This window comes from Corapipo altera, unplaced genomic scaffold, assembly GCF_003945725.1.
Source record: "Corapipo altera isolate COAL_440 unplaced genomic scaffold, ASM394572v1 112, whole genome shotgun sequence".
Taxonomy (NCBI): Eukaryota; Metazoa; Chordata; class Aves; order Passeriformes; family Pipridae; genus Corapipo; species Corapipo altera.
The window spans coordinates 3,873,007-3,893,390 of record NW_020884899.1 but is presented as its reverse complement, the minus strand read 5'-3'; the positions used below and the strand labels follow the sequence as shown (position 1 = coordinate 3,893,390).

Genomic DNA, 20,384 nt, shown 5'->3' with positions numbered 1-20,384 from the left:
TCTTCCCACTGGCTCCCTCCCACGGGGCGGGGTTTCAGAGCGCGGTGCCGCGCTCCCATTGGCCGGCGCTGCGCCGCAGCCCGGAAGCGGGCGCTGGGCGCCGCGTGCCACCATGGCCGCCGCCTTCAGCAGTGACGGGGAGGCCGCGCTGCGGCGTGAGCTGCGCCCGGTGGTGGCGGCACCGCGGGGCGACCTCGACGGCTTCTACGAGATGGGCCGGGCCGCCGCCTTCGTGCGGGACGGCGGGTTCTGCAAGGTGAGGGTGGAGTGGGACCAGGAGCCGCGCGCCGCCCCTTCCCCGGTGCCTCCTCCCCGGTCCCTCACCCCCTCTACCCCCCTCAGGTCGCCCTCCAGTTCCCCGACGAGCTCCTGGCGGACGCGGCGGCGGTGGCGGCCCGGATGGAGGCGGCGACCGGGGCCGAGATGTTCGTGCTGGGAGACACCACGTACGGCAGGTCGGTAGGGGCCGCGGGCGATGTCCCGGGGCTCCCCCGCGGGCAGGAGCGGGGCTGAGGGGACGGCGGTGCCAGAGAGGATGGAGAGAGAGCTCCAGGTGCCGCAGAGCCCGTCTGACACCGGGTTGTCCCCGCAGCTGCTGCGTGGACGAAGTGGCCGCGGAGCACGCGGGTGCCGAGGCGGTGCTGCACTACGGCCCGGCCTGTCTCAGCCCCTGCGGAAAGCTGCCGGTGCTGCACATCTTTGGGCAGCAGCCGCTGGACGTCGGGCGCTGTGCAGAGGCGTTCCGGGAGCTCTACCCCGAGCGGCAGAGCCGCGTGGTGGTGCTGAGCGACGTGGTCTATGCCCATGCGATGGGTGAGTGCCCCGGGGCAGGGAGGGGCGCTCTGGCACAGCTCCGAGCTCTGCAGGCAGGCATTCCACAGACACTGCCAGCCTTGATTTCTGTCCTTTCCTCTCCCCTGCTCTGTCCCACCTTCTGCGGCTCGGGACTTGTGGCCGTGTTTAGTTCTCACTCCTCTCTCCCTTCAGGTGAGTTGGAGCAGCAGTTGTGCCCCGAGTATCCCAACATCACCTTCTCCAAGCTGGAGTGTGTGGACCCTCCTGCCCCTGCGCTGCCCGGGGAGGAGCGGAGGTTTGGCCGCCGGTTCCTGGTGGAGGCTCCAGGAGGGCTGCAGGACTACACCATGTTCTACGTGGGGGCCGAGGGCCTGGCCCTCACCAGCTTCATGCTGACCTGGAACCGCTGCCCCTTCAGCTCCTTCGACCCCACCACGGGCTGCGGCCGCCGCGAGACCTTCAACGTGAACCGGGCGCTGATGCGCCGCCTGTACCTGGTGGAGCGGGCGCGGGATGCACGTGTGGTGGGGATCCTGGTGGGCACCCTGGGCGTGGCGGGGTACCTGGCCCTGCTGCAGCGCCTCCGGGAGCTGCTGCGCCGTGCCGGGAAACGCAGCTACACCCTGGCCGTGGGGAAGCCCAACCCTGCCAAGCTGGCCAACTTCCTGGAGGTGGACATCTTTGTCCTGGTGGCCTGTGCTCAGAACTCCCTCCTGGACTCCAGTGACTTCTACCGGCCTGTCGTGACCCCCTACGAGCTGGAGCTGGCCTGTAACCCAGCCAGAGAGTGGACAGGGAGCTACCTCACGGACTTCCGAGACCTGCTGCCGGGTATCAGCTACAGACCAGCTGCCCAGTGCCCTCCAGAGTGCATCCTGCCTGGCTGCCATGCCTGTAGGGCGAGCTCCAGGATAGACGCATCACCAGGCTAACATTGCTGTTTTCTGGCAGGTGCCTGTGCGCACATGGAGCTCCCATCGGCCATCTCTGCAGCGGAGGCCATTCCCGACGTCTCGCTGATCACAGGAGAGATGAGAGCTGCCCACCTCTGCGACCCCCCAGCCTCCCAGCTGCCCCCCAGCACCGCCCTGGCCTGCAGGGACCAGACTCGGGCCCTTGCGGAGATCAGCCCTGCTGGTTTGTGTTGGTTTCGTGGTGGGGCCGAGCCCTGGTGCAGGGGCAGCACTGCCTCCCTGCTCCCAGTAACAATTCCCTTTCTCTCTCCTCCCAGCCTCCTTCCTGGAGTCCCGCAGCTGGCGGGGCCTGGAGCAGCAGCTGGGACAGACGCCCGTCTCCAAGGCTGTGCAGGGCCGGCGAGGGATTGCCATTGCCTACGAGGACGAAGGGTGTGAGCAACCCTGATCTGGCAGTGCCGTCAGCACCGAGCCAGGAGCAGGGTCGTGTGGGGGCCTGGGCATTGCCTGCCACTGGGTGTTAGACCCACAGGGGCCTGGACCTGCTGCCAGCTACCCCTGTGCTGGATGCAGCCTTGGGTCAGTAGGACTGCAGCAGGAGAGCAGGAGTTGCACATGTGCTTGGGAATGCCTGTGTCACCCTGAGGCTCATGGCCAGGGCAACAGCAGGGCCAGATATGTGGCCCAGACCTGGCATCCAAGGGGATCCCTGGTCCAGGGCAGCTTTGGCCCTACATGGAAAGGTCACAGCTTTGAAAGAGCTGACAGTGCTGGGACTTGAGGCCTTTGTGGGCTGCTGCTGCTGCCTGAAGCTGAACTGAAGAGGACTTGTGAGTGAACCGTTCTTTAAAATAAAACATGGCCTGAGAAGCGCAGATGGGTGATACCAGCTGTCCCAGAGTGATAAAACAGATTATGGTGCCCCCTTGGGGAGCACAGCTCTGTGTACAGGCTAAAACCAGCCTGAGAGAACAGAAAATCAGAACTGGGACCCCCAGGAATGAGAGCACAAGCTGGGCTGGGGCACTAAGGGAAGGGCAGGAGGGCTCCAAGCATGAGCAAGCCCCTCCCCTGCTGTGATGAACAGGGAATAGGGCACACACATCCTCTGCTGGAGGGAGGATCCTACATTTGGAAGGGGTGTAGTTCCCCCTCTCATGTGGGGCAGGACTGTTTCTGCTCCATGGCAGACAGGAGAGCATGGCAAGCAGGACAGACTGTTTTTTGCCATCCCTCCCGAAAGCCAGGGAGGTGTTGAGGTATCTCAGCCTTGATTTAACCCCCTCTATTGGGCTCTTCCCCACGAGTCAAAGGGCATGCAAAGTCTGGGCACTGCAATAACGACAGCCACAACATAGAAATATTCTTAATATAATTAGGTGCAGGGCCTCCCCCCTCCCAACCACACGTACAAACAAGCAGGGGGCACGTCCCCCCTGCCCAGCCAGCCACTGCTGCAGGCACGGGGCAGCCTCCCCGCCGCAGGGCACGGGCTGGGGAAGGGCTGGTAGCCCGGGTGTGGGGCAGTCCTGCCCAGGCTTCCCCTGCCCTGCCACCGCCTCCTGCAGCCGGCACTCCTGTCCCCTGCGAGGAGGGAGCATGCTGGGGGAAACAAAGATGCTGACACCGAGATGCGGCCACCAAATCTAGCTGAGGAGCGTCCCGAGTGGGTTAATTCTAGGTGGAGGGTTATTCTATGAGCCGTACTGCAGCAGGGCGGGGGGTGGGGGGGCTTCCTTGTGGGGAAGAGCTGGTCCAGGCAAATTGTCCGCGGTTCTGGCCAGGTGCTCAGTAGTCTGCTGTGTACTCCGTACCGTGCAGCCCTCGGCACAACAAGGTGAACTCCTTCACCATCTCCTTCACTCGCCGCTTGTTCACACGCTCTCTGCTAAGACAGAGGGAGGGGGACAAACATGAAGCAGGAGGGATACACCAGGCCATGCAGGGGGGTCGTTCCCACCATATGGAGGCCACAGCCGCTGGGGCAAGTGGCACACGAACCTGAGGATCTGCTGGCTGAAGTTTTCCTTCTGCTCTGGAGTGACACGGGCCGAGGGGAAGCCATCCTGCTGCATGGCCTCCTTGATCCAGACGCTCAGGAGGCTGAAGCAGTGCTTGTTCAAGGCAAAGAGGATTTCTGCGAAGTGATCCATGAGGCTGCGGGAAGCCTGGCCGCCAATGCCCTGCCCCAGAGCAAACAGAACATCCTGAGCCCCCGGTGTCACCCTCCCTGCTCCCACCCAGATGCTGCTGGGCTCTCTGCCCCTGGCTCAGCAGGTGCTGCTCAGGAATGAAGCCCAAAGCTGCCCGGGGAGCCCGTGGTCCCCGTGTCTCTCACCTCCAGCACCGCCTGCAGCAGCACTTTGCCGTTCTCGTGCACGACCTGTCCCACCGGGGCGATCTCTCCACAGCGGGGCAGCAGCTCCGTCTGCAACACAGAGCCCAGGCCTGCTCAGTGCCAGCACAAGCACCACACTGCAGCACCCCTGCCCAAACCTCAGCCCCACTCCTGCCATCCCAGTTCTCAGAGGGGGCTGCACAATGCCACGATACTCACAAAAAAGCCACAGGATGCTTTGACTGTTGGGGCCTCGGGAAACTTGAGTGAAAGGACACCTGCAGGCAAAAATCACTCAGGTTAGCAGCCAAAAAACTCCCTCACCATTCCAAATCAGCCCTGTAGTCCCCAGCCCTGGGCTGGTTTGTACCCAGCTCCACAGGACAAGCAGGCTGGCTTCTCCTCAGGGTGATTTGGAGCACATGTCCATGCTCATGGTACTCACCACACTGAAACACTGCTTTGACATCCAGGTTGCTACACAGGAAGAGGTCTGGCTTCCTTTTCAGAGCCTGCAAGGCACACAGACAGGTAGCATGAACCCAGTGCTGCAGAGGCACCCAGGAAGCCTCCGAGGAACCCAGTGCCCCAGCCAGCCTCTGCCTGGACACACACTTACCTGGGCACACCCACAGCAAACAGCAGATTCACACACTACAGCAGGAAACCATCACTTTACCCACCCCTTCCCCCCCAAGAGAATGTCATTCAAACACCCAGGCAGCTTGCCCAGGACCTGAGGAAAGGTGCCACAGTGGTGTCCGCACAAACACTTGGACACAGAGGGCTCCTCTCCCACCAGAGCAGACCAGGCAGCCGCTCCCGGGACAAGGGCAGCCATGTGGGGCTCAGCAGAGACCAGCCACCTGCGTGGTTTGCTCCTCTCCTTTTGAAGATGCTGGCATCCCTGGGGGTCACAGCAACTGGTTCAAGCAGTAGCCCCAGATGACAGTGAGATGCCAACGTTCCTTGGCAGTTCCTGAGCAGCAAGTCTGAGATCAGGAAAGCTGTTTTTGTTAAAGCCACACAGTGATTCCACCAGCCTTTGTTGGGGTCAGGCACTGCTGCTGGAGACACCCTGAGCTGTGGCACCTTGTGCAGTGACTTGGTGCCCCTGGTGCTGGCACTGAGCAGTTACTGGGTAGAAATGTTTCAGTCTGCACCTTCCACTCCATGGCAGTTTCCAACCTGCCTCAGTGAGCCCTGCTATATCAGGCAGCCACATGCATGCCCTGACCACCATACCCTCTGCTGCAAGAAAACGCTGGGGATGGTATCCATGCCTCCTGCCCTGCTGCCACTGCAACACCAGGGACAGCAGCCACAGCACTGGAGCAGCCCTGCTCTGTGCCTGGAGCTCAGAGAGCAGGACACCAGGGCAGGCAGCTGAGCTGTGTGCGAGGCCACTGCCACCCTCCAATCCTGCTCCCAGAGATGAAAGCAGGGAGAGCTTTCAAGCCAGCAGAACACAGTCATCTGCCCCTGTGGTCTCTACTTGGCGCAAAACACACTTATTTCCCACCTCTTCTTCTACAGGGAAAGTCCACAGCCATCTGCCCAGTTAAAATGCTGGAAACCAAGAAGCTGAGGAGCAGGTTTGAGGGTGACCTCATCTCCTTTCTGACCTTTTGTATCACATACTGCAAGAGAGGACTCAGGTTTGGGCACCGAAGGCGTTGCTGTACCAGGCAGAGAAGGCACAATCACAGGGAACTGCTTCCCTGCCAGAGCTTCCTGGGGCGACCAGGGGCCATGTTATACCTGTGTGTGTATATACAGGCTGTGCACCGTCCCTCCTGAAGTGCTGGCACTAACATCAGAAGGCGAGATACTGGCTGGGCAATGGTTTAGAAACACATCCACTCATCGAGGTTGCTGCTGTCCAGCTGCCCTCATACAAACACTTGTTTGTGCAAGAGATGGTGTAGTTTTAGCCATGGAGACTACCCGTGCTGGGGCCCTGCTGTGGACTCCAGAGCAGGGACCACAAGCCTCTCCCCCACTATCATGCTTCTCCAGGGCAGCTGGCTCCCGTGATACCACCCAGCTGCAGGTTCCTCTACCCTGCCCGTCCATGGGGCTGGTTTTAACCCAAGTCCTGCATGCTGTGAGTGTTCCATTTGGCACAAGAGTCTTCCCAAGTGCTCAGGTTGCCACCTACCTGCAGCGTGCTTCTCCCAGCCAAAGCAGACCTGCCACAGGCACAGCCCCCCAGGCTCTCCTGCAGACTCACTGCAGCACCTGCTCCTCACTCCGTCAGTGCCGTGGGGAAAAGCATGCTGATATTGGGAGGGCTCCTTCCCATAGGACACTTCGCACAGAGTGCAAGCCCAGGGCAGACCTGGGCACATATACACATCTGTTGTAAAGAGAGATGCTTTTTACCCCCACAAGATGGGGCCTGTGGAGCTCCTCCCATAAGAAAGCAGCACCAGGTAGGTCCTCTTTCCTAGCACCAGGAAGCCTGCTCCAACTCTGGGACCTCCTACTGCCAGCCCATCTGCCCTCTCTCCTGCCAGAGCAGCTCTGCTCACATCTTCTGGGATGGGGAGAGGTCTTTAAATCTTTTCAAAGTCTCCCCCACATCCTCTGCATGAGCAGCCACTGCAGAGATAGGCACTGGCTCTCCAACAAGAACTCTGCTGCAGGCTGGCACAGAGGGAATGTTGAGTTCTTCTCCACAGCAGCTGGGAGATCCTCAGCCAGGTCTTCAGAGCAGGCTCTTCAGCGCCCATCTCTTCATAGGCAGACAGGCATGGAAGGGACACCAAACCCCACGGACAGGGGACGGGGGGGGGGGGCTCCACCACCAGTTCCTGCAGCTCTCTAGAACACAGATCAAGCCATTGTGTTCGGTACGACCAACCTCTTCCCAGATCACACACCTGGCACTGCGGAGCCTCCTGCTTTGAGAAGGGCACGTAAGATTGGCCAAGCAGGAGCAGTCAGCCTCAGCAAGGGCATGCTGAACCCATGTCCTCCACGGGGTTCTCTGAGGCTGGCTGGAGCAGCTTTGGTGAAGAGTTCAAGGACTGATGCATGAAGCCTGGACCAGCCCAGGAAGGGAGGGAGGTGGGGGATGATGCTGGCTGTGCCTGGCCAGGCATTGCCTGCCATCACAGAAGGTCAGTTGTGCATCTTCTGCCTGGTGAGGCCCTGCTCATCCAGCCTGCCCCAGGGATCTGACAGGGGAAGTCACCAAACTTCTCCAAAGGTCTGTACAAGCGAGGAAGGCCTGCTAGGGTAGAGCTGATGTGCCTGTAGCCCTAGTGGGAAGGCAGGCTGGAGAGCCCCAAAATCCTACCTGCAACCAGGAACGCACACATAAGCAAGCATAAGTGATACCTGCTGGCCAGGGAGAGGATGAGAGCTCCCAGACACGAGAACCTGCCTGGTTTTGCCAACGCAGATTGGGCACAGGCCCCAGCCACCACGGGCTGTGTGGTCCTGGGCACTGGTGCTCTGGCTGCACGGGTGGAACTGAGCCCCACAGCCCTCCAGGTGGGATGCTCCCCTCAGGCACTGCAGCAGCGATGCTCCGCACCGATACCAGCACACGGTGGAGGCGGGAAGGGAGCAGCTGAGGACAATCTCATTGCAAAGGATGCTGGCACTGTTCCATGCAGTCTTATAGCAGGCTGCTTATTTTATCCTTAGCTTCAAGTAGTGCGATAACTTTGTTTGTCTTTGGCATGTGTAAGACATTTGTTTTAAGCCAGCACGCTCTCGTGATTAGCCAGCCATGGTCAAGAGTGGGTTGACAACACTGTGGCAAAAGGATCAGCTGCACCAACTGGGCAGTCCCACCAAGCCCAAAGATAAAGTCAGCAGGAGTCCTGTCACACACAGAGGTGGCTCCCTGTGAGCTGGTTACAGAGGACTGATGTGCAGGTATCATGAGGTAAGAGCTTCTCCTGAGTTAAAAAAAGGTAAGAGTACTTTCTGGCAGAGAGGACAAAAAAACTGCCTGCCTGTCTGGAAGAACCAGACAAATTTGAAACAGGTTCTCCTTCTGCCAAAGAGATCAACCACATAAACAGATGGTCAGGGAAATGGGAAAGTCCCCACCTTGATACATTCTTGGGTCCAAACTCACTGCTGCTCTGGAACATGCATTACTTTGCCAAAGGGTCTGCAGGCAGAGCAGGCTGGGATGAAAACGCAGCCCTCACCTTGTGAAAATTGGATCTGAAGAGATCTGCAGATCCTCAGATCTACAAATGCTCAACAGCATCACTGCAGAGAATTGTCCTCTGGAAGAGGACAGGCTGGACCCACCTCTGCCATCAGACAGCTCTCAGAGTCCTGAGAGCAAGGAATCAATCAGGAATGGCAAGGCCAATTCCTGAGGGGTTTCAAAGCACCTCACCAGATCATGAGTCTGTGAGAAGGGGCAGGCCAGGGAAGAGGAGGAAACCTTCAGTCCTATGCATGAAGAGTGAGGACAGGGATGGGATGTTTTGGTCTCCGTGAGATTGCTAGAATAAAAAGCCCAGGAAAACAACAGGTCTTGAGTGGGTGGGTGGTGTTGGGCTGGCAGCATGATGTCAGATGTCTCGCAGTGATCCAAGACGGAGAAGCCATGGAGGTAGGAGCCTCTGAGCTGCTCCTGCAGGAGTGCCTCTGAAGGATGCAGGCTGTCTGGAGATCCACACACAGGAGACAGGGCCAGCTGCCAGCACACTGCCCCAGCATTGCCTGCAGATCCTGCCCACGAGGACAGTGGGGAACAGCTTCCCAGCAGCCAGGATGGCTGGTGTTTGGCCTCACAGCACACCCCGTGGAAGTGCAGCACGGTTGCCTTTTTCTCTCCAAGAAAGCACAAATATGCTGTGTCCAGACACAGAGGAGGACCCCAAGTGAGACAGAAACTCAGCACTTTCTAAAGAAACAACAGTAGCCCTGGGAGAGTCTCTCAGAGTCACTTGATGCCCTACACCCCAGCAGGATCACCTTTACCTGCCCTCCAAGAGCAACAGGTTTGTTAAGTCCTTTCAAGAACTCCATGCAAAAGCAGCTCCCCAAGTGATCTTCCAGTGCTTCCCTGCCCTCTTAGAAACATTTCCTACTGCCAGACCTCGATCCTTTACCTGTTACTGTTTGTACCACTCAAGAACAGAAAAGGGGAATTTACCCATAACTGGGATACTACCTTTTACAAATTCCAAGACTCATACTCTCATCAGCTCCTCAGGCTCCCATCAGCTTTTTCTCCCCACATGTACAAGGTGGTCATCTTCCCAGATGCTTTTCTCTGTGGTTTTTGGTCTGTACAGAAGTGTTGTGCCCCAGACCGGGCACAGTGCTTGAATGGAGGTCCTGCCAGCAATGAGGACACCATCAAGAACCTCATGCACAGACCCCATTTACCATCCTCCCATTGTGTTCAAAACCCTTGTTAAAAGGTCACTGCTTCCAAAATCAAAAGCAGGGCAAAAGCTGCGAATGCTTTCTGATAATCCTGATTATGTTATGTCTTTCAAGATGAAAAGCAGGGAAGAAAAGGCTGCAATATGGATTTGAGTTGCAATGGGTCTCAGCAGGATCTGGGCATCAAGGTGAGAACCATGTGAAGCAGATCCTGCCCGGGGTGTGATGTGCAGCCCCCTTGCCCACTCCATCTCTCAGGACCTGTGAGAGGGTCAGAGGGGTCTGACATCTTAGCACCTGGACATGCCAGGTGCCCTCCCCAGGCTGCCAGCAAGGGTAGGAAGGCCACAGCTCTGGGAGCTGCCTCGGGGGGGGCATTCCTGCACAGTACATGTGATTAGAGGTCTCTCCATTACAGAAACACAGCAGAAAGCAACTCTGACGGGGGTAGGTGCTACCTCTGGGTAGGTGTCAGGGAACACATCTCTGATGGGGGCACTGAGTACATCAAGGACATGGGGGCATCTCCCTCAAGGGCCATGGTAGGCTGAGGAGCACCCTGGGCTCCTGCTGCTCCCAACAGGTGTATATACACACACAGCATAGCACTGGCCCTGCCTGCCCACCACCAGCCCTGACACAAGTGCCAGCCCCACCTGCCTGCCCGCAGCCCCTGCCACGTCAATGCAAACCGTCCCCACGCACCACCGAGCCAGCAGCTCCCCGTGCAGGAGCTGCCACCACCCTGAGAGGCTGCCAGGGCAGGAGGACACATGGCACCTGCCAGGTGCAGATGCCACCACAAGCACGTTGCTCAGAACCAAACCCTGGCAGCTGCCTGCTCCTGTGGGCAGGGGCTTCCTCCCACCAGCCCTGGGGCAAGGCAGCAGCTCAGCCTGTCCCCGCTCCAGAGGAGCCATCAGAGGGCAGATAAATGGGTCAGAAAACATCCACCTAATGCTCTAATTTGTCTGTCACCCAAGGGTGACTGCAGCAGCAGCCCCAAGCACCCCACACCGGCTCTGCACGGCGAGGGGGTGGCAGCTGGAGGCTGCCCTGCAGAGGAGGGCACTGCCCTGGGGATGGTGTGAACCCAGAACTAAAGGAGAATGTTTTGTTTTCAACTTCCACGGAAACAGATGGAGAAACTCGATATTCAACTAAAAGGAAAAAAAAAACGTTGTCAACAGAAAGCTAAAAATAGGTTTAACTTGAATTAAAAAGAGAAAGAGAGAGAACAGAAAGTGAATGAATAAGAAACTAAAACACACCTGTGCCAGGAGTTGCATAAATGAATCAACAATATCAGGATGATCCCTGGGCCCTAAAATATAATAAAGATGTAACTTAAGAGAAAAATCATACAAACAGCAACTCAACATCATATAGTTATGTGATACAGAAAGAATTTACAAGTGAAAACAGGAGTGTAAGGGAGGAGGGGTGTGTGGGGAAGGGGATGGGCAACATGAGCAGCTTGAAGCAAGTTAAAGAAACAAAACATACAAAAAATCATGAAACTTGGAGAACCCAAGAACAGAAAGAAACTGCAAAGGAAAGGGTCTAAAGCCCCAGGGTCTCCACCTAGCACCTGGGTGCAGCAGGGCCAAGGAGGAGATCTTCATGTCCTTGGGGAGGAAGAGGAGGAGCAGGGGCTAGCTGGGCACCATCTCCACAAGGAGAATTAGAGCTTTTGCACTGTGGGGACTGAGCGGGTGTCTTCAGAGCACTGTTTGGTCCTGGAAGGTAACTGCAAGTGAACAACAACACCTCAGCAAACGCTTGACGGACCTGGCTGGGCTCAGGCGTGCACATGCTTGTCACCAGCATCAGCTGCTCAGGAGTCCCTGGCACAGACACCCACCCCATTCCCAGATGGTCTCTGAGACCGTGAGTCCAGGACCCTCCTGGAGGTCTCTTCCAGCATCCTCCTGGGAGAGCAGTTCAGTGCCCAGAGGTCTCTGTGCCAGCACCACTCACCCTACCTTGGCATCTGACTGTGCACACTCACATCTTGGCCCTTGTGGGGTCAGGCATCCCCCCCTTCTCCTGCCCCCATGGGCTCAGCAGAAGGGGCTCGCCCTGCTCAGAGCTGGCCCCCTGCCAGAGGGGACAGCCCTGGGCACACGCCAAGCTGAACAGCCGCTTGCCTGAGCAAAGCTATCATCCAAGTGTTGGCACAGTTAGGGCTCTGTCCCCTTCCCTGCCTGCTGCTGCCCGGAGGCATCACCACCTCCCTGGCACCAAGGCAAAAGTGTTCCAGCACAGACACATCCACACACCGCTGGCACAAGCAGGGACCTGACATCCGGGTAAGCCTGGCTGGCTTGTTCCTGATCCCAGTGACACCTCAGCGCAGTGGGATTTGCTTGGACCATGGTGTGATGATGACGCAGGGTCCTCATGCCTCCCCCCACCTCTTCAGAGAGCTCTGAGCCTTGAACTGGGGGACAGCATCACCCTACCTGGCACCGGGCTGTGAGCAAAGGAAAACACCCCCTGGGGACCGCATGTGGTGGTGCTGAAGGATCAGAGCCAGCAGCTCCAACGTACATTTGTCCCTGTCACAGGGCAAGTCACCAAGATGCTGAGGGGAGCCATGGTGCAAAGGAGCCTGTTCTAACCCCATTTGCTTTTTGTAGGGTGGGCAGTGAGCCAAAGGGGGGGCTCCTGCCCTGCGGGAGGATGCCAGCATCCTCAGCATCACAGCGGTGACTCGGTGGCCAGCTGAGGTGACCAGAAAAGGTAATTTCCCAGATATTCACACACACATCCTCCTGCTCATACCAGGGCTTGGTTCCAGGCCACTACAAGCAGTGCTGGCCTCCAGAGAAGCCCCAGGATCTCCCTGGGGGCAGAGCCTCCCTGCTAAGCTGGACTGGAGCTCCGGCTCGACCCTTGCAGCATGTGACATCCAGCCCTGCTGCAGAAGCAGGGCTGTCATGGCAGTACAGAGGTTTCCCAGAGCACCCAGGGGTTTCCTGCTTCTGTTGCTCTTCAGGGAAGGCACCCACCTTCCAGGGGTTGGGATGAATCCAAGAAAGAGAGATGGCCCCATTAGCTTAGCTAGGAGTGAAAACAGCCATTCCTGACGCCTCCAGACTCCATGCATGCAAAAGCCTGACAACAGCCCCAGAGCGGAGAGGGGTTAATCCCACGTACCTTGCTGGAACAGGGTCAGTGTGACTGAGGTAACGAGCAAGAAGAGGGCCTTGATGGGAGGGAAGTGTGCAGGCTCATGGGCAAAGATGTGAACCAGCTGCAAGAGAGAGAGAAAGACTGAAGCTGCTGCTGGCCCTGCACATCCCCAGTCTCCCTGGGAGCAGCAGCCCCAGTCCCAAGCACAGCTCTGTACCTGCCGGGTGAGTTCAATGGCAGAGACCTGGGGTATGGTGCTGTACATCTGCCCCAGCATCTCACACAGCTGAGGCACCATGGGGGCAAAATCATCCAGGAGGGTCTTCACAGACTTCTCAAATATGGCACAGACAGACTGCAGGAGAAGAGGGACTGCATGAGCAATGGGCATCAGGAGACCTCTCCTGATGGTCAGGGCTTGATGAATCGGTTCCAGGGGAGGGAAGACCTGGCAATGGGGACAGGGACCAGCCAGGCAGAGAGCTCAGACCTGCTCTGACACCAGTGCCCTGCCCTGCAGCACAGGATGATGCCAATGACCAGGAAACATCCTCCCACCACAGCAGGAAGGTTCACTGGGGGCCAGGGAGAAGCAGCTGGTGAGACATTGCACATGAGCATTACTGGACTGAGCAAACTGGACAAACACCAGATGGCACAGGTCCAGGTCAGAACAGAGCTGTCCTCTTAGGGAACACAGGTTGGGCAGATCCCATCTCCCTGCTCATGGCAGAGCCTCTGGTATTGCAGAGGAATAGAGCTGGTGGAGGCACAAGACAGACAAGAATGGCCAGGTACTGCTGATGACAGCAAGCAGCACTGGTCCAGACAACCCAGCAAGACATCCCTCTCACATGCCATCACCCAGAGCCTGTCCTTTGCTGTTTCCAACTCAGGTCTGCAAGGACAGACAGAGCTGCAGGCAGTACACAGGTGAAGCCTGATTACCTCCACCACCTGGGCATCATTCAGCCACTTGCTGAGAACCTTCTGTATGAGCTGGAAGACTTGCTGAAGAACCACCACCACCTGTAAGGAACAAGAGACATTGAAGAGAATTGGTTCCTGCAGCACTGGGGGGGGCAAGATTCAAGATTAAGCATGGCCTAGACTCAAATCTTCGGGCACCACCTCCCCTCTCCAAAGCTGGGCAGTTTTTTTCTGAAGCAGCCTGGCACGGCTCACAGTTGGCAGGCAGTACCCAGAACAGCACCCAGCCAAGAGGCAAGTCCCCTCTGCCCACCTCAGGAGTGGTGGGATGAGCTGAAGGAGCTGTTTTAGCTGAAATGCAAGAGCACTATCCTCTTTCTGGTATTCCCACACTGTATTCCCCATTAAACTCCTTTTCATGGCACCAGCAGTGAATGGCAAGGCTTTGGCCAGGCTGCCACAGAGAGCATCAGCTACTACTTTACTCACTGGGTTGGGTCCTTGCTGCACTGGCAGTTTCTTGACCTCTGTGCTTTCATGGTCATCATCGTGGTGGCTGATGTCTAGGGTGGTGAAGAGGTTGGAGAGCAGGCCCAGGATGTGGATGATGGCCAGCCTGTTGGAGGGATTGGGCTGCCAGGGAAAATAAAGCCAAAGTATGACATGGACTGCACTGCTCAATCACAGTCATGTCTTTGGGATGCTGAGGAACCAGGACTGCAGAGGCAAAGTGCCAGACAGGGGTTCCCTGCACTGTGCTCTCTCTTGAGCCCATGTTTCAGAGTGGTGCTTCAGCACAGCAGCTCCAGGGCCACAGCCAACAGAAAAAGCTGCTTCTGAAGGGAGAGAGCACACAGGCACTCACCGTTTCGTCAGCCAGCTTTTCCAGCTGCTGGATGTAAGGGGTGATCAGGGAGTGCAGGTTCTTCAGGATCTCCTCCACTTGCAGTGCAGAAAGCAGGAAACCAAGAGCCTGCATCAGCCACATGCACTGGCTTGTCTGTGACAGAGAGAAGGCACAACAGGGCAGGTCACTGCCCAGCCCACAGCCCTACCACGCACTTGCTAGCTCAGACAGCTGCCAGGGCCCCAGCCAGCAAAGCCAGGACCGGTGTGCTACAGCTCCTGAGCTGCTCCATCTGGGTCACTCCAGGTGCATCTCACTGCAGGAGAGGGGAACAGCTCCCTGGCAGCTCCTATTCCCAGGGAACAGGAGCTCTGCCATCAGCACACATGGCCTCTTCCCAGCACCCGCCAAGGAAAGACCAGTTGGTGTCCAGAGATCTCCATGCTGGTATCACTCACCCTACCTCGAGATACCATCCTTTGCACAGCCTGTCTCAGCTCCTGTGGGGTAGAGCATCCCACCCTGTCCCAGTCACAGGTAGAGCCTGGGCTCTGTCCCCACACTTATCTCCCTTCTTTTTCCTCTTGAAGACATGCCTGCCATCTTGGCATCCTTGGGTTTGGAGAGACTGAGAACTGCTAGAGTTAGGCCTCCTTAGGCCCTTCCCTCTCTAGGGGACATACACCCCCAGCACAGTCCCAGCCCACATGGCTGAAGCATGGCAGCACAGCAAGAGGCAGCCAGCAGCTTCCCTCAGTCCTGCACACCATGGAGGCAGCGCTGAGCTCTCCTCTGGGGACAGCTCAACTTGCCATGGCACCCCTCATGTCTTCAGCTGAGCATGACTAAGGGGGCACAGGGGGGGTGAAAACAGAACCAGCCAGAGGTGTGAGTCAGCCTCTTACCTTGTGAATCTGCTTCATCAACACCTCCTGCCAAAAGGAAAGAGAAAGAGGAGAGTGAGTGCTACAGAAAGCCCTTTCACTTCCAGGAAGCAGGACTGATGCAGGAGATCAACAACACAACCAACACCAGTGTAGGCACAGACAAGCATCATGGACTCCCCACAACACACCACAGGCAAGGAGCAAAATCCTTGTCCCCTGATAAGCTCTTCCCTGAGCCAGCCCACTCAGCCACCCAGCAAGGGGAGCCCCTGGCTTGGACAGGCTCTACAGCAGGATGGCTCAAGGAGTCATCCTCAGCCAGGGTTTCCTTACTCCAGTGACAGTGTCCCCCAGGCTCTAAAAGCAGAGAGTCATGCCCTCCACCTCTCTGCTCCCATGCATACTCTGGCAGCTCACTCAAGACCATCCCTTCTCCTTGTGCCTCGGGACTCTGAGCCCCATCTGTTCTAAATCTTAAGAGCCAAGGACTGCAGGACAAGCTGCCCCAGCACTGCAGGGACCAGCTCAGTCTCCAAGGAGAGGCCTGGCCACCCGGATGCCCCCCAGGTGGCACTAGCTGCCTGGCAGGTGCACAGCTGACAGGATGCTGCTCCCAACAAGGCAAAGAAAACCACGGGGAAAGGGCAGACACCCAAGTGCAATCCCAGCAGACCCCTTGGCAGTCACGTCTGTCACTACTTGCCCTTTCTGCACTCGCAGCAGGACACAGGGTCTGCCACATGGGTTTACTGGCCTAGGAACAGGACAGACAAGTCCCCTGCACCAAGTAAGATGCCCTGAACTGCTCCTTTGTGTCCCCCTGTCCTGATCCTTGCAAAGGAAAGGGTGTGCACGGAGCACATCTCAGGTCACCATCCCACATCCACCTGCATCCAGCTCCTACCTGCGACACGGCGACAATGTTGGCAGCATAAGGTGGCAGGTCGTACTTGCACTCCCGGCAGATCTTTTTCAGGGTAGAGACGCTGGAGATGGAGAGCTCAGGGTTGCCCAAGGCTTGGAGCACCAGCGGCAACACGTTGTTAATCATGACGGGGTGATCAGCCAGCCACTCGGACAGGGACCCTGCACACACAGACGGGATCAGACTGCAGGACTGCACTGCAGGCTCTCGCTCCCTGCGTCCCAGGATGCTCAGCTTTCCTTTTCACCACCGGTATTGCTGGGTAGGTGTGGTTTCAGAGGGGCCCTCCCTCCCCAGCCCAGCCTGCATGCGAGCGAAGACCTCACCGATAGTGAACATGACGGTGTCGGCGAGCTGCACGTTGCTGATGCTGATCCGGGGAATGAGGCCGATCAGTCCTGGCACCACATCGGAGTAGTTTACATCAATGGTTTCAGCAATGGACTGGAAGCCATAGAGCAAGGCCTCCGTATGCTGCCAGGGCAGGAGAGACACCGTCAGTGTCATGCGCTGACCCCTGATGTCCAACCCAGCCCCAGCTCCAAGAACCAGCTCAGTTGCCCCACGGTGGCTGAGGAGGCTGATCTTTGGCAGTGCTAAGGACAGGGAGGCAGAAGACCTATTCCCCTCCCCAGCAGACCTCAGAGAGCCTCCATGTGTGCTGGCAAGGTGCTCATGCTCCTCACCTCTGTCACACCCCTTTGCTCTCAATGCCCCATGGCAAGGACAGGTCCCTGAGGGGCTGGTAGCTGTCAGCCTGGCACCCGGGTCCCCTCGCTCACCTGCCACGTGGACGGCTGCTCCGTGTTGGTCAGGAGACGTCCCAGTTTGTCATAGAGGCTGCTCAGGAGCTCAGCACCCAGCATCTCATACACGTACATCAGCGTGTCAGAGATGTCCACCCTGCAGAGAACACAGGGGTCTCCAAATGCTGTCCCCAGCCCATGCAGAGAGAGCTCCATGCGTGGACACATTACTTTCCCTCCTGCTGCCCGCACAAGCACACTGCCCCAACACAGAGTTGATCCCATGGATTCCTGGGCAGGGCAACTGGTGCTATGCCAAAACACCAGCTCATTTCCACATCACCACCACCACCACCAAAAGAGCTCTTGACAGAGAGAATCTCCTCTGTGTCCCTCCTTGGCTCATCCCACAGCACTCAGCCTCCAAGGTGGCAGGATGCTGCCTGCATCCTCACCTGCTTGAAAAGCAAACCCAAACCTCGCAGTTGTACCTGTATATCCGAAATTGCTCCTTCTCATCTGAAGACCAGAAGCCGTACTCCTCATCAGAGGGGAACTGGGCTTTGTGCAGCAATACATCCACCAGCTGGAAGTAGACAGGCCTGTAGACCTGCTGGTACACTGCCTGCTTGTCTGGCTCAAAGGAGAGGATGTCATCCTGGAGGCCAGAGGAGGAATAAATACGTCAGGTGCTGCAGTGAAAGGAAAACAGAGCTACCGCGCCTGCTGCACAAGGGACTCAGGGACAATTCCCAGGGCTGGTGAGCTCTGTCATGCCTTGGAGGCCGCATTTCCAGCTCCTCAAGGTCCACCTGACGCTGAGCCCTTCTGCAGTGGCAGCATTATCTGAAGGCAAGATGCCAGAAGCCCCAGCAGCTGGGTGGACCCTCAGATAGCACGGTTATAAGGGGTGGCAGTGTCCTGCCACATCCTAGCCTCAGGAGCAGCCTGCACCAGGAGCACATGTGCATCCGACTGCTGCGAGGCAGGCTGGGATGGATGCCTGAGCACAGTGCCCTCCTGCCTGCATCCATAACCTCAGACCTATCCAGAGAACCCGCTAGAGGCAGTGGGAGCCTCAGCCTGGCCTCATGCAGCAGAGGAGCTGCTGGCATGGTAGCGACTTCACCCTCCTCCCTGCCCACGCTCAGCCACACCACATTAGATCGCGGAGGAATGGAGCTGAGGGATGAACAGGAGCTAAAAATAGAGCACAACACGGCAGGGCTGCTCTGCTGGCACAGGAACACTGGCCCTGGGAGAGGGACCCCACACTGGGCAGCCACTAGAGCCATGCTCTCCTCCCTGCCTGCTGCAGGCGCCCAGCAAGGAGCTAAGCAACCAGGTCTGCTGCTGGGGAAAAAAAAATTAACATGAAGTTTTAATTAGTTGTGTTAATGAGGCCCTTAAAGGATGGCTCACACTTCTAAGTCTTCTAAGGAAGACTGGTGGCAGAAAAAGCAAGCCATGGGGCCAGCACTTCCTAGGTATGTGCCCTGCGGCAGCTGCAAGTGCAGGGCAAGGAGTGGGGACATTGGGAATCCCTGGGACCAAATGCAGCCAGGCCAGACCCCAGTCCCCATGCACTGGTGCCTCCAGCCCTGCCTGGAGGGCAGGGCCCAGGCAGGCTGCCCACAATGGCCACTGACCTGCAGCGTGTACCAGAAGGTGAGTGTCAAGGAGCTGGTGGTTTCATTGACGGGGTAGTGTCCGGGGATGCCAGTGCAGAACATGATCATGTTGACCAGGGCCAGGAAGCTCTGCCAATGCTCCACCTGGTCCAAGAGAGCCCTGAGAAGCAGAGAGCACAGTCAGAATGCCACCTCCACTGTGAGCCCAGCTCCTCTGCCCTGACACATGCCACTGGGTGTAGGACAGGCCGTGGCCAAAGCAGCTCGTGGGGAACAGCAGGCTGCTCCAAGCTCACTCCCTCTCCTGGAGACCATCCCCAGCACTCACCGGGAGTGGTTCTCCCCCAAGGCCACAGCGATTCGGCAGATCCCATGTGACGTCTCCATGTCCCCGCTCTGGACTGCCTGGCGCAGCTGCTCCTGGAGCCCCAGCACGGGCGGGATGAGCTTGAGGAGGGTGTTCACATACCTGCAAGCACAGCCTGAATCAGTGCCAGGCGTCACCTTGCTGGCATGGGCAAGCCCTTCTGATGCTCTCCCAGGGCTCCTGCCCAGCTTTCCCAACTTGAAGGCTGCTTTGTGCAGTGGGATGCACCCAGGAGAGCCTTTACTGCTTACATGAACTCTCCTTACAGCCTGTGGCACCGGGACAAAAGCTGAAGCCCTGAGCACTGCTGCAGCGGAGCCTCTGCAAGCAAAAAGAAGGGCTGAGCCAGTGGCCATCAGCTCTGTGCAAATCCCCCAATGCACCATGATGTGGGCCCCTGCCTGTGCTCACCCAAACCTGCCGGCAGGGCTGCCAGCACCCCCAGCTTGTCACCACCACCACCTGAGCTCTGCCTGCACAGCAGCCTCGATGGGGAGCGGGAGAACAGTGAGAGGGGCAGACCCGCGGGCTCTTCTCCCAGAGAACAGTGAGAGGGGCAGACCCACGGGCTCTTCTCCCAGAGAACAGTGAGAGGGGCAGACCCGCGGGCTCTTCTCCCAGAGAACAGTGAGAGGGGCAGACCTGCAGGCTCTTCTCCCAGAGAACAGTGAGAGGGCAGCCCGGGCTCCTCGGATCTGCGCAGAGGCAGCCCAAGCTGCCAGTGGGAAACCACAGACTCTCCATCTCAGGCATATCCCGACCGTGCACTGTGTCTGGGATGAAGTGGGCAGCCACCGCTGGGGATTCCTACCCAAGCAGAACGCTGGCTCCCTGGCACAGCCCTTGGCCCCCACCCTCCTGGGCTGCTGCAGCCCAGCGCGGCACAGCCCTCCCACCTCCCATCCCGCACATCAGCCTCCCCTCCGCACCGCTGCCTGTAAGGGATGGTAACCAAGGCAACGAGAAGGAGGCAGCCAAGGTGAAAGGCAGCCCAGGGCCCCCGGAGAGAGGCCGTGCCGGAGGCTGATGAGCAGCCTGCCTTCTCCCTGCCATTTCCCTGCCCGCCCAGGCGTGTTATCTGCAGCCGCAGCGTGTGCTCTCTGCCTGCCCCCCACACGCAGGTGCGGGGCTAAGGATGCTCGGAGTGGGAGGCACACATGATGCCAGCTCTCCTGTGCCCACCGTGGGGAAGAGATGTGAGTGCTGACAGCAGGACAGCCACACGTCCACCCCGGAGCAGCTGGGCGGCTCTGGCCGTGGACTACTTAAGAGAGAACAAAGCCATTGGTGCCATCAGTGCAGGGACAGAGTTGTGCTGGTGGTGGCAGCTTTCTCTCTGGGTCAGCAAGAGAAGACAGAGGGAACACGGTGCCTACAGGCTCAGTGGTCATCCCAGCTTCCCCTCTGTGCTGCTGGGGGTCAGCCTCCCCTCGCCCCTCTCCCCCAGAGGAAATTAGACAGCAAAGGGGACAGGTATTTTTGTATAAACCATTTTT

The 20,384-nt window shown here is 58.1% G+C and overlaps 2 protein-coding genes across 3 annotated transcripts in view; one reads left to right on the top strand and one right to left on the bottom strand.

Moving 5' to 3' along the window:
- The first annotated feature begins 106 nt into the window (after positions 1 to 106).
- Positions 107 to 2,581, top strand: DPH2 (DPH2 homolog). Its single transcript, XM_027648950.1, has 6 exons — positions 107 to 256; positions 343 to 455; positions 593 to 813; positions 988 to 1,626; positions 1,747 to 1,932; positions 2,027 to 2,581. The coding sequence occupies exons 1-6, from the start codon at positions 113 to 115 to the stop codon at positions 2,155 to 2,157; spliced, it is 1,434 nt and encodes a 477-aa protein (XP_027504751.1). The 5' UTR covers positions 107 to 112; the 3' UTR covers positions 2,158 to 2,581.
- Positions 2,582 to 3,047: 466 nt separating this feature from the next.
- Positions 3,048 to 20,384, bottom strand: part of IPO13 (importin 13) — a 31,622-nt gene continuing 14,285 nt past the window's right edge. The window contains exons 3-20 of one of the 2 annotated variants that reach the window (XM_027648949.1): positions 18,850 to 18,990; positions 18,540 to 18,681; positions 17,382 to 17,548; positions 16,927 to 17,047; positions 16,471 to 16,618; positions 16,124 to 16,305; positions 15,238 to 15,264; positions 14,351 to 14,485; positions 13,975 to 14,118; positions 13,504 to 13,584; positions 12,773 to 12,910; positions 12,580 to 12,676; positions 10,689 to 10,741; positions 4,493 to 4,559; positions 4,267 to 4,325; positions 4,048 to 4,137; positions 3,711 to 3,892; positions 3,048 to 3,594 (exon numbers count right to left, since the gene is read on the bottom strand). In XM_027648949.1, the coding sequence (XP_027504750.1) occupies positions 3,498 to 3,594; positions 3,711 to 3,892; positions 4,048 to 4,137; positions 4,267 to 4,325; positions 4,493 to 4,559; positions 10,689 to 10,741; positions 12,580 to 12,676; positions 12,773 to 12,910; positions 13,504 to 13,584; positions 13,975 to 14,118; positions 14,351 to 14,485; positions 15,238 to 15,264; positions 16,124 to 16,305; positions 16,471 to 16,618; positions 16,927 to 17,047; positions 17,382 to 17,548; positions 18,540 to 18,681; positions 18,850 to 18,990 (2,071 nt within the window). In that variant the 3' untranslated portion in view covers positions 3,048 to 3,497. Of the gene's footprint in view, positions 3,598 to 3,710; positions 3,893 to 4,047; positions 4,138 to 4,266; positions 4,326 to 4,492; positions 4,560 to 10,688; positions 10,742 to 12,579; positions 12,677 to 12,772; positions 12,911 to 13,503; positions 13,585 to 13,974; positions 14,119 to 14,350; positions 14,486 to 15,237; positions 15,265 to 16,123; positions 16,306 to 16,470; positions 16,619 to 16,926; positions 17,048 to 17,381; positions 17,549 to 18,539; positions 18,682 to 18,849; positions 18,991 to 20,384 lie in introns of both variants that reach the window. The other variant, XM_027648948.1, reaches the window with a different exon arrangement.

Coding starts and splice junctions, on each gene's coding strand:
- DPH2 (XM_027648950.1), top strand. CDS start 113: ATGGCCGCCGCCTTCAGCAGTGACGGGGAGGCCGCGCTGCGGCGTGAG. Junction 456..592: donor GGAGACACCACGTACGGCAG/GTCGGTAGGGGC, acceptor TTGTCCCCGCAG/CTGCTGCGTGGACGAAGTGG. Junction 814..987: donor GGTCTATGCCCATGCGATGG/GTGAGTGCCCCG, acceptor CTCTCCCTTCAG/GTGAGTTGGAGCAGCAGTTG.